Source organism: Grampus griseus, assembly GCF_964374135.1.
Source record: "Grampus griseus genome assembly, chromosome: 12".
NCBI classification, from domain to species: domain Eukaryota; kingdom Metazoa; phylum Chordata; class Mammalia; order Artiodactyla; family Delphinidae; genus Grampus; species Grampus griseus.
In genome coordinates, this window is record NC_139006.1 from 18,688,878 (window position 1) to 18,700,877 (window position 12,000).

At 52.0% G+C, this 12,000-nt stretch overlaps 1 protein-coding gene across 2 annotated transcripts in view; it reads left to right on the forward strand.

Annotated features, from left to right (window-relative positions):
* The first annotated feature begins 420 nt into the window (after positions 1-420).
* The window catches only part of SGSM1 (small G protein signaling modulator 1), a 75,681-nt gene continuing 64,101 nt past the window's right edge, over positions 421-12,000 (forward strand). For both annotated transcript variants that reach the window (XM_082668458.1, XM_082668459.1), the window contains exons 1-2: positions 421-482; positions 580-623. In XM_082668458.1, the coding sequence (XP_082524584.1) occupies positions 464-482; positions 580-623 (63 nt within the window). In that variant the 5' untranslated portion in view covers positions 421-463. The remainder of the gene's footprint in view (positions 483-579; positions 624-12,000) is intronic.

Here is a 12,000-nt window from a genome sequence, read left to right on the forward strand (position 1 = left end):
AGTCTCATATTATTCCCATGAGGTGATCATATTATACCCACTTTAAAGATAAGAAAACCGAAGCTAGTAGAGTGTCGATAGTAGCCCCACCGTCTCCCGCCACTTCCAAGCCTGGCACACAGCAGACATTGAATAAATGATGCTGTCCTTCCCGGCCGCATAGAAGGCGGGTGGGCATGGAGGTGTGGGGGCGGTCCCTCAGGAGGGAGGTCCAGGCGCGGGATGCGCGGGACGCGCCGGATGCGCGGGGGTGAGCGTGTGTGTCGGGCCGCGCGGAGCCTCAGCTAGGGCCTGGGCGGCCCAGCGTGGCTCTTCGGAGGGTGGGGCAGCCGCGGCCCGGCCTGACGTCTGGCGCCTTGACCGTCACTCGGCGCTCGCCCCGCCCCGCCGCGGCCGCAGCAGCCGGGAGAAGCCCCTAGGAGCCACCGCCGCCGGCCGCACTTGGATCGCTGCGGGCGCAGCCATGGCTTCAGGGCTGGCGGGTAAGGGGACGCGGGGCGCGGGGGCGGCGGGAGGGCAGCCCCGAGCCGCGGCCCCCAGCCCTCGGCTGAGCGGCAGTTCCCCCGTGTCACCCCACAGAGGCGGAGACCCGGCAGAGGTTGCTGCGCACCGTCAAGAAGGAGGTAAGTGCCGGGCGGGGGCCGGGGGCGCGACCCACAGGGAAGGGAGCCACCGCAGCCAGCCCGGAAAGCGTCTGCAAAGGAGCGGTGGCCTCCTGGGGTGTGGAGCTACCCTGCGTGGGTGCTGACCCCACGGGGCTAGAAGCGGGTGAGCTTGGGGGTGAGATTATTGGTGGGGGGCCCTGGGTGTTTTTGTGCTGTGTGCAGGGGCGACTGCTGTGTGAGGGCCCTCCAGGTGGAGGCACACCTGGATGTGTCTGAGTAGGACCCCCTCTTGTGGAAGAGCAGGTTGGTGGGTCTCGCCAAGGTGAGAAAAGCACTTGGCGGGGCTGACAGGGCATGTTGCTGGGGGCGGGCTGGATGGGACTGCAGCAGGAGCACGAGACTTTGGGAAAGGGGAGGAAGTCACTACGGGGAAATAAAGCTCCCCACCTACCCCTCCCCGAAATTCTCAGTCCTTGGAGCCACCCCCAGGAGCCAGGGGACTCCCTCCCTGAGAGTCCCAGGTCAGTGGGTTACTCCATTTGAGGCATGTGTGCATGCTCCCCTGGCAGGCAGGCCCCCCCTGACCCCCACCCCACCCCACCCTCGAACGAGGGTGAGAATTAGTCAGGGTTCAGTTGCCCCTCTGCCCCTTCGCTCTCCCTGGGGTTAGACGGAAGCCCAGTCTAGCCTTAGAGTTAATAGTTCATGACTTCTCGGAGAGTGGGAGAATCTATAGTGATGGGTGCCTGGGGAAGCATTTAGATACCTGGACTGCGTGTGTTTTTTTGTGTGTGTACGTGCATGCACATGTCTGTGTGGGTGAGGACATGTAGCTGTGAGTATGTGTATCTGAGAACATGTGTGCATCTGCCTGGAGATATCTAAGTGTATCTCTATGTGTACATGCATCCGTGTGTCTGTGTGTTTATCTGTTTTTGTGATTATGATGTGTATCTGTGTGATGTGGGAATCTCTGTGAGTGAGTGAGGTTGTGACTGTGTGTGTGCATGTGACATGGGATGCATGAGTCTGTGTGTGAATGAGTGAGCTGTGACCATGTGTGTATGAGTGAGACTGTGTCCGTGTGTGTGCATCGCCCTCCTCATGTCACCCGCATCCCTCCACGTGGGACCCCATTGCTGCTGAGCCTGCCTCACATCTGCATCCTAAGTGCTCAGCCCTAGACCAGGAATGGCCGCAGACCTCGGGGGCTGACCTGATCCTGTGCCTCTGTGTATGTTGAGGGTGTCAGTATCTGGTAACAGTGCTGTCCACCAAGAAGCCCCTCCCCGCACGGTGGCAGATACCACCAAGGGCAGCCTGGAGGCTGGAACCTGTTGCTTCCCCTCCCCGCTTGGGGAGCGTGGGCATGTGTCTGTGCATATGTCTCAGTGTGTGGCATGTCCCATTGTTGCTAAAAGAATCAGCTCCAGGCTGACTGCCCATTCTAGCGTTTCTGAATAAGGAGACATACAGGCTACATGGAATCCCTCAGAAAGGCCCAGAACTTTTCAGCTCAGGCCTCTTAGAGACCCCTGTGGGGACCTGAAGAAAGCTCTGTCTAGACCCTCTTTCCATCAAAACCTACATATTCTGATTGTTTCGGGGGGAAGTGTGTATAGACCTCCCACCCAAAACCCTTCAGCTTAAAAACATACAATTTTTTTGTTCATTGTTTAATTAAACCTGGGTGTAATATGTGCTCCCCAAATGTTTTCACCTGGAGTGGCTGTGTTTTTAAGGAAATGCTTGACTGGTTCAACAAGAGGTTGGGGGAGGGGACCTACAGGCAGAAGAGCTTGTGAACATCTTGGAGGGAGTGCTTCCCTGGTTCTGGGCAGGCCTCCAGCTGGGGCCCTGAACCCAGCTCTGCTACCAGCTCCCTCGATGCCCTGGACGAGTTCCTTCCCCTCTCAGGGACACAGTTTCCATATCTGGAGGAGGGAGCATTGGTTCAGTGTCCCTGGAGGTCCCATCCATGTCAGTCTAGTTTGGGTTATTGGCCAGGCTGTGGGGGACTTTTCCCCTGGTGGCCAGCGGTCTGAGGCTGCATTCTCTCTCCTGGGAGCAGCTGAGTTTGGGGCTTGGGATGAGCTTTCTGCCTGGCTCGAGGCCGAGGCCATCACCTGGTCAGAGGGACCTCTTGGCATCCTGCTTGATGCCTGGGTGGGGGGCAGGGGGGCGGGGTGCAGAGGTAGAACCTTGCAAGTTTCGGCAAAGGACCTCGAGTGCCCATTGACCCCGATCTGCAATCAGAAGGCAAGACTTATAGTTGCAAGTTGATAGCTGTTTCTAAATTTTGCATTTCGTGGGGCACATCGTTTTAGTAATTAGTGCTTCCACTTACTGGGGGCTACTCTGTGCTGTATCCTGTGTGCACAGTAATTTTATGAAGTGAATGAGGTTGTTCCCATTTTCAGACAAGGAAACTGAGGCTCAGAGAGGAGGAGTAAATTCCTCAAGAGCACACAGCCCAGAAGGGACTTATCCCCCTGGTCTGTCTGGTGTTAGAGCCAGGCTGTCTTACCCCCTAAATCACAAACATGCCCATCCACATCTACACAGTGCCACAATCTCAGCATGTGTGGGTGGTATAATTTCCATTGTACAGATAAGAAAACTGGCCCAGAGAGAGTAAGCGAAGTGTTTCAAGGGCACAGAACCAGTGAAGGGGAACAGTCTTCTGTCTGTGAGCCCCCTGTTCAGCATGGGTGCCCCCAAGGGCGTGGTGACAAATCCATGCCCCCCAAAGCAGATCTCCTCTCTCCTTTCCTTCCTCTGCCTACCTCTTTGGAGAGCATCTCCAATGGAATGGTGAAGGGGAGCTCTTTGCTTAGAAAACTGGGAATTGATTGAGGTCTTCCTTCTCTCCACCCTCTGGGTTCAGAACCACATCCCTGCCTGTCACAGCCTCGCCCAGAGGCCCCTCCCATCCTTCTTTCTGGAAGGGGCGGCTTAACAGTCAGTTTCTGTAGATAAGCCAAGCAGGTCTGCAAACTTTGTCTGAGCCACTGAAGCTACAAAGGCTAGTAGAGCCTGTGGGGCTGGAAGTTCCATCTAGTGCTGACTCAGCTGGGCTCTGTGGATCCCACAGTGAACAAGATCGGCCCTGCCCTCTGGGGGTTTACATTCCAGTACGGTGGACAGACCCTGACAGACATCCGAATGTAATTAAAAGGATGATTGCAGGCTGTGCACTGAGGTCTGAAGTAGAAGCACTTGGCATCACAAGAACATATAACTGCATGCAGGTGGCTCAGGAGGGCTTCTCGGAGGAAGTGATGTTTAAGAAGATGTGTGAAGGATAAGTAGGCTTTTTAGGTGAAGGTATGAGGTAGCAAGAGACAGAGGAAAACCATTCCTGGCAGAGGGAACTGCACATGCAAAGACTTTGTGGCTGGAGGGAGCACTACAGACAAGGAATGGAAGGACTAGGAAGTGGCTGGAGTGCAGAGAGAAAGGACAATGGTGCCACATGCAGAGGGGGCAGAGCATGTGGTCCTATCCTAAAAGCAAGAGGAAAGGAGTGGGGAGGACATGAGGAATATGGAAAGAAGAGGGTGGAGCCGAAACTCATTGCTTATCAATTGTACAACTTGGACAAGCATCTGTCTTTACCTTCACACATATCTGGGTTTCAGTTTATTCATAATGGGGGTGAAAATTACTCACCTATCAGGGTAAACCATGTGAAAACACCCACCACGTTAGTCTGAGCTTCTCCAGGACAGGAATCTTTTTATTTTCTGTCTCCCCAGCACCACCCAGGGAAAGCTGGGGACAGCGTGGCCTCAGCATAATTTCCTCCAGTTAAATCCAACCAACTCTATCCTGGCTCCTTCCTGGCTCGATTAGCCCTCCCCTCCTTTTGCCTCCCCACCTCCACCCCTTAATTTTGTTTTGGTTCCCAGAGCCTCAGGGACTGGCTTCCCGTTGCCATGACGACTGCCACTAAAGGAGCTAGCCACGTGACACGAGTTGATAAGGGAAGCAGAGTGTCTAACTGCCTTGTTTTCCTGCCTCAGGGCTGGGCCTGGGAGGCCTCTTAATTGGAGGGGAGAAGGCAGGGGCTTGTGGGCCGGAGGAGAGACCCTGAGAAAGAGGCAGGGCGATGAGGTGGGTGCTAGAGAGGAAGCTACGCTCTGCACACTGGAGCTGGTGTGAGGGCTGTCCTGGGGAGCCATCCTCACAGTGGCTGAGCTGGGCTTGTCTGGGGACTCAGCCTCCCAGCTCCTGAGTAGGGGATCATGAGAGGGGAGGTAGGTGGGACGTGTTGAGAAGGTTGGAGGAAATCAAGAGGGAAACAGCTGATGTTAGTACTAGGACCCTGTGGTGGTGTCAGTCTAACCCGGTGGCTCTTAGTGAAGGAGGGGGCACAATTTTGCCCCCCAGGTAGGATTGCCAGATAACATACAGGTCACACAGTTAAATCCAAATTTCAGATAAACAACAAACAGTTTTTTAGAATGAGTATGTATTGCTAAATCTGGCAGCCCTACCCCAGGGGACATTTGGCAACATCTGGAGACATTTTTGGTTGTCATAGCTGGGGGTGCTACTGGCATCTAGTGGGAAGAGACCAGGAATGCTGCTCAACATCCTACAGAGCACAGGACAGCCCCCATCACAAGGAAGTATCCAGCTCAGAACAGCACTGCTTTGCTGATTGGCCCCCACATGCCACCTTCTTTACTCAGAAAGACAGCCCTAAGAGGGAGAATAACCATCTCCTTCACTTTATAGAAGAGGACCTGGAGGCACAGAGATGGTAAGCAGCTCGCTTTAAGGTTGCACAGCCAGCCTGTGGAGAAGCCAGGATTCAAGTCCCACATTCTCAGGATCTGAAGGGTGGCCTCGTGGCCCCTGATTCACAGAGGGCAGAGGTAGGGAGCTACAAGCTACAGCAGAGTCCCCGGAAGCAGGCTTGGGGGTCAGATGTGTGTAGGGGAAGGAGATGAGTCAGGAAAGGTCCATTAGCCCCAGCTTGTGCAGGGCTGTGGGTGCCAGGCGGCAGCCGTTGCTCCATCAGATAGTAGGGAGCTCTAGAAGATTTATGAACAGGGGAGGTCTTGCTTGGAGTTGAACTTCAGGAAGTTTCATTTGGCAGCAGGGGCCAGGACAGACCCTTTCTGCCAGCTCTTAGAAGAAAACTTCCTCTCTTCTTTCCTTCTTTCCACAAATATTTATTGAGCATCTACTAGGTGCCAGGCACTGTTGTAGGAACTGCAGATTGAGAAGTGAACAAAGCAACATCCCTGCTCACATGCTCTCGTGAAGCTTACAGTCTAGTTGGGGGACAGATAACACAATAAATATAGTGACAGGAGCTATGAGGAAAATAAAGCAGGAAAGGTGGTGGAGAGTGGTGAGAAGCGTGCTCCAGAGGGGGCACTCTGGGATGGCCTTTCTGACAGGGTGACATTGTCTGTTTGGCAGACGTCTGTGGGAAGGGTGTTCCTGACAGAGGGAACAGCATATACAAAGCCCTTGAGTGGGGAACAGTGAATAGCGAGGAGGCCAGCGAGGCTGGAGCAAAGGGAAAAAGAATGAAGGAGGATGAGATGAGGTCAGAGAAGGAACAGGAGGCCCATCGTGCAGGGCCTGTGGCCCTCGGAAGCTTTGGCTTTTACTCTGAGTGAGATGGGAGCCGTGGGGGGATTTTGAGCATGGGGGGAGTGTGAGTTCACCTATGTGTGGCTGCAGGCAGGCAATACATGGAGGGGACAAATGAGGATACAAAGTCATTAGGCAAGAGAGGAAACTTCTATCTAGTTCTTTCCGAGCTTTCCATTCTTGGGCTGGAAATCACAGCCCCACACTCCTCTGCTGGGCCAAGTGGAGGTTCCGAAAACGCTTGCTGATCGAATGAACAAAAGCAGGAATACTGGGTGGGATATTTTGGGGCTCTCTGTTGCTTGCAGGGTTGACTCAAATCAGTTGGTGTGTGTCGTGTTTTCGAACTTAAAACGGCAGAAGTTCTCATGAATAATGCAGCTATATCCACACATAGTCTGGTTTGATGCTTTTTTTGTATCTCTGGCAATGCGGCTTCCGGGAGCTTTGGATAGTGGTGGGCTTGGGTTCGATGTGATGGGGGTGGCAGGAGGGACTCTGGCTTTCCTGCCTAGATATGTCTCCCGTGAAGTCTGGCTGGGTCCCCCCTGCAGTAACCTCCTGAGGGGCTCTGCGAGAGGGTGGTAGCTTTTGCTGCTGGTTGGCAGGTGGGAAAGTGCATTTCTGTCACCCAGTTGGACCCACAGTTGTTGGCTGCAGACCCCAGGATGGGAGGTGAGGACACCTGAGTCCTTGTCCCAACTCTGCGTCTAACGACCTGTGGCCTCCTAGCGGGTCCCTTCTCCCTGTCTCATTCTCCTGCTTTCTAAGTGGACAAGGTCGGACGGCTCAGGGATTCTAAGGACATCGAGCCATCTAATTTGACCGGCATCTCTTTATAAGAGCCAAGTCTCTCCTGTGTTTTCTCTACTCTGAATTTGCCAAGTCTGTATTTAAGACTTATTATACTCAGTAGCTGATAAGACTTTTGGGGAGCCTTCACTCAAGGAAAACAAGGGCTCGACTAAAGCCATTCTAATGGGATCAAGTTTTTTTAAACAGCATTTACTGAGCATTTTATATGAATGACTTCATTTAAGTATCTCAGTGCCCCGTGGAGTGGATAAAACGTTCTACCTAATAGAGAAGGATATTGAGGCACAGAGATGGCAAGTAACACCCATGCGGTCGTGGAGACTGTAAGTGGTACAGCTCGGGGGTCTGGCTCCAGGACCCAGCTCTGCACTCTGGAGCCAAAACCAATGTGGTTATAAGCTGTGACGAGAGTGTGGAGTTAGGGATAAGGCCAAGCTTTGGAGCCAGACAGCCTTGAGTTCAGGTTGCAGCCCTGCCGTTTAGGAGCTGTGGGAATCTCTCTGGCTTGAGTTTCCTTGTGTATCAGATGGCCAGGGCATCATCTACCACTCGTTTATGCCGTCACACGGGGGTTTGACAGTATTTGTGGAGGGACCAGGCACAGTGCTTGGCTCACTCAGTTAAGAGTGAGATGGAACTCGTTTGCAGAAGGACATTTTGCTGCCCTTTCTGGTCACGTTGAACTTGCAGATGCCCTCAGCATGGGATCATGATCTCCTTGGGTAAGCCTCGGGCTGGGGGGTGCCAGGACCACAGCAGCAGTGCTGTAGCCTAGGAAGGGGATCCAGCGGGACTGAGCCCTTGAGTAGGAGTCTGCAAGGCTGAGTCTTGACTGATGGCATTGCCATCCTCGGGTGGGCAGCTGGAGGTTCCCTCTGTGTCTGACTGCTCATCGGCCCCCGTGGAGGTAATCCCTCAGCCTCAGGAGGTCAGAAACCCTCGTGAGCCTGCTGGCCCTGCCGCTTAGCTGCTGTGAGCCCCCAGGTGAGGCAGCTAGGAGGGCTGAACTCCAGTGGGGGCAGCGTATTTTTCTTTCTTTTAGTAGTACAAGAAGATAGGAGATGAATAGCTTTTTGGGCTTTTTCTTTACAAAATCTTGAAGGAACTCAGATTCTGGGCATTTGTGAAGGACAGTAACAGGTCCTATTGCCGTAGACCCCATACAAAAATCGGATAACTGAAGCCCCAAGAGATCAAGGGACTTGGCGATACTTGGGGCATTGAATGAATTCTCCTCTAATTATTGTTATTTAGTGAATTATGTTGAAATAGAAAGTTAGAATTAGAGCAGCTATCATTTCTTTTTTTTTAAGAAATAAAGACATTTTTACTACTACCATTTATTAAACGCTACTCTAAGTGCTTTACTCTGTCTCATTTAATCCACAAAGCAATTTTCCTATAGAGTACGTACAGAATAGCAACTCCTCTTTGCTGAAGAGGAAATTGAAGCTCATAGAGGTTGAGAAACGAGACTAAGTAAGGTCACACAGCTGCAAAGCAGCAGAGCAGGGTATTTTAGCCAGCCCCGTCCAATTCAAGTTGGATGATAACTTGCTAAAAATAAACTAGTTAAAACAGTAAATAAACATATAAATATAAAGCAGAAAGGGAAAGAGAGGCTAAGAAATGGATCTATTGGTTCAAGGGTTTGGGAAGTTTGTAGTGATCCGGCTTTATGTACAGCTGTATCCAGGGGTTCCAGTGATGTTATCAGGACCATCTCTCTCCACCTCTCTGTGCTGCTTTTGTCTGTGTAAGCTTTATGCTTCCTCTCTATGGGGAGGTAGAGGGTTGCCCAGCCGCTCTCAGGAAACAATATGCCAGCTTGACATCGAGACAAACAGAGCTTCTCCTTCCCCACGGTTCTAGCAGAAGTCTTAGGATTACATCTCATCCGACCAGCCTGGGTCATGTGCTCCTTTTGCGCCAATGGCTGTGGGATGGATTGCTCTGATTGGTCAAGCCTGGAGGGGTGAAGTGTGGAGTCAGCCCTGTGAGAGTAAAGGAGGGGACCCAGAGGAGAGTCAAGGTGAAATGACCAGACAGGGAGATGGTAACTAGGCCAACAAACCACAGACATCCACCTTCACAGCCTGAGGGTCCTGCATTTGGAGTTCAGCCCCTAACAGTAGAGGTGGCCACTCTGATGCTCCGTGCCTGGCTGTGATCCCAAGTGCTGCCTGGGGACCTGCTGTGCGCAGGTGTCTGCTGGATCAGAGATTTTTACTCTGGGGTGTGCAAAACCCTGAAATTGTACAAACACTTTGTACTTGCTGTATGGAAAGGGTATCCTCCATCATCCTCAGGACCTGTAGAGGATCCACAACCCAGATACCCTAATACAGTTGGTGTCCTTTAATATGGTTTTAAATAAACCTTTCACAGATTAAAAAAAAAAAAAAAAATCCTGAAAGATGCTGGGATACAAAGGTGAATACAGTACAGTTTCCCAACCTCCACGTGCTCAGAAATGAAATAGTGTCTCCTAATTTCTAACCCAGTGAGTCCTCTAATAATAATATCAATCTCTAATAATAATCATAATGAGCATTTATTGGGCACCTACTATATTCTAGACCTGCACTGTCCAATGTGGGCTACTAGTCACGTGTGCCTATTTACATTTAAATCAAGTAAAATTACATTTTAAATACTGTTCCTCAACGGCACTAGGCACGTTTCAATAGCCCCACGTGGCTAGTGATACCATATTGGACGATACAGGGATACAGCATGTCCAGAAAGTTCTATCATGTTCTAGACGTTGTGCTAAGTGCTTTATATCCATTAACATATTTGATCTTTAAAAAATCCTTAATAAATAGGACCTACCCCTACCTCAGAGGTAGGGGTAGGTCCTATTTATTGTCCCATTTTACAGATGAGTAAACTGAAGCACAGAGCAAGTGAAGTGACTTGCCCAAGGTCGGAGAGCCCGTAAGAACCAGGATTCTAACCCAGCCCTTAAACACACTATCTCACTGCTTTTCCTCTTAAGGTTGGCTGGAGGTGGTTAGTCCATTTTCTGGTCCATCCTGAGTGTGAACCATCTGGGAATTCCGTTTCTTTCTTTCCTGCAGCCTCCCAGACCCCCAGATTTTGGGCAGCTTTCCAGAGAATCTCGGCACCCTCTGGAGTCCGTGTGTGCCTTCCTCATCCTTGAGGCCCGTGGGTCTGTGGAAACGGGGCATGTTGCCAGGGGAGCCGCCACACGCAGTAGGCAGAGCAACCGGGAGAAAGCTGGCAGGTGTCCATGGTGTGGGCTGAGAATGTGAAACACGCGGGCCCTTTTTCCTGGGGATGGGGGGCGGCCGGGGGATGGCCTTCAAGGCTTCTCCATGTCCATCCGGGGCTGGGTGTGGGAGTGTTGGCCGGAGGGACCTTTTGGCCAGGATGTCCCCAGGTGAATGGTCTTAGAATCAGGCACTGGGGAAGACTCCTTGTCGAGGGGTCTGGGGCACCTGTGCAGGGTGGCGATGACAGACCTGTTGGTGGGAACTCCATTCTCAGCCCCGGAACACCTCTCCTTCCGAGCCCCGCTGGCTGGCGGGTCTTTCTGCTCTTCGGAAACAATGCCTGGTGCCTATTTATAGCACGTCAGTAAACTATTAACTGGGGCGGGACCGGTAGCAGCCCGGGAGAGGCATTTGCTTCTCCTGCAAGCCCCATAGCCACCTTTAGGGCGTTTAAGAGTGAGGAACCGGAGGGAGGGCTTTTCTAACCCTCTGAAAATCCACATGCCACCACTTCATCATTTATTTATTTATCTGCTCATTCCCATCACACGGATGGGACTGCAGAAGGACACCCCTGTGGCTTTGCCTTCCTTACCTGTGTGGATGTGGTGGGCAGGGTGGAAGGATGTGGGCGTGAGGGTGGGGCAGATCAGTCCTGGAACTGCAGGCGAGAGAGAATCCCGAAAAGGAAGCTTGATCCATTCCCTGTGGTTGCTGAGGTCCTAGTGCCAGACACCTTCAGACCCCTGCTCTGCGAGGCCCCAGAGCGCCCTGCAGACCACACAGGCTGAAGGCAAGGAGGAGTCTCTTTGAAAGGAGACTCAGCCTGTTTGCCCAAAAGCTGGGACCCCCGCCAACATTCTCCATGAGTGGCAGAGTAAGGTAAAGACATTTTTTTAAGAAACAGACTTTATTTTTTTAGAGTAGTTTAGGTTCACAGTAAAAATTAAATGAAAAGTACAGAGATTTCCCTTACACTCCCCACCCCACACATGCACAGCCTTCCCCACTATGGACCCCCCACCAGAATGGGACATTTGTTACAATGGAGGAATCTGCATTGACACATTATCACCCCAAGTTCATAGCTACGCTAGGATTCAGTCTTGGTGATGTGCATGCTGTGGGTGTGGACAAATGCATAGGGACGTGTATCCACCATTAGAGCATCACACAGAACAGTTTCACTGCCCTAAAATCCTCTGTGCTCCACCCTAGTCATCCTTCTCTCCCCCCAACCCCTGGCAACTACCCATCTTTTTACTGTCTCCATAGTTTTGCTTTTTCCAGAACGTCGTACAGTTGGAATCATACAGTATGTTGCCTTTTCAGAGTGGCTTCTTTCATTTAGTAATAAGCATTTCAGCTTGGACATTCTTTTCATGACTCTGATTTTCCTTCGGGAACCGACGTGTGGCAGAGAGAGGGAGCTAGGAGGTGCCTGGCGAGCGGGGAGAGATGGGTCATGAAAGATGATGGCTGGGGCAGAGGTGGAGCTGGCAGGTGCTGCTGGACCCTGGCTGTGACTGTGACATTGGGCTTCACTGGGCTGAGGGAGCTGGTGCATTGGCCACCTGGCTGCTAGCGTCCCCACCGTGACTTGGGACTCTGGAGCAGGAGACCTTGATTCAGATCCCAGCCTCTTCACAGGCCAGATGACCTTTGTCCCTCCCAGGTCTGCTGCTTCGTTGGAAAAATGAGAATAGTAGCAATGACACCTATATTAT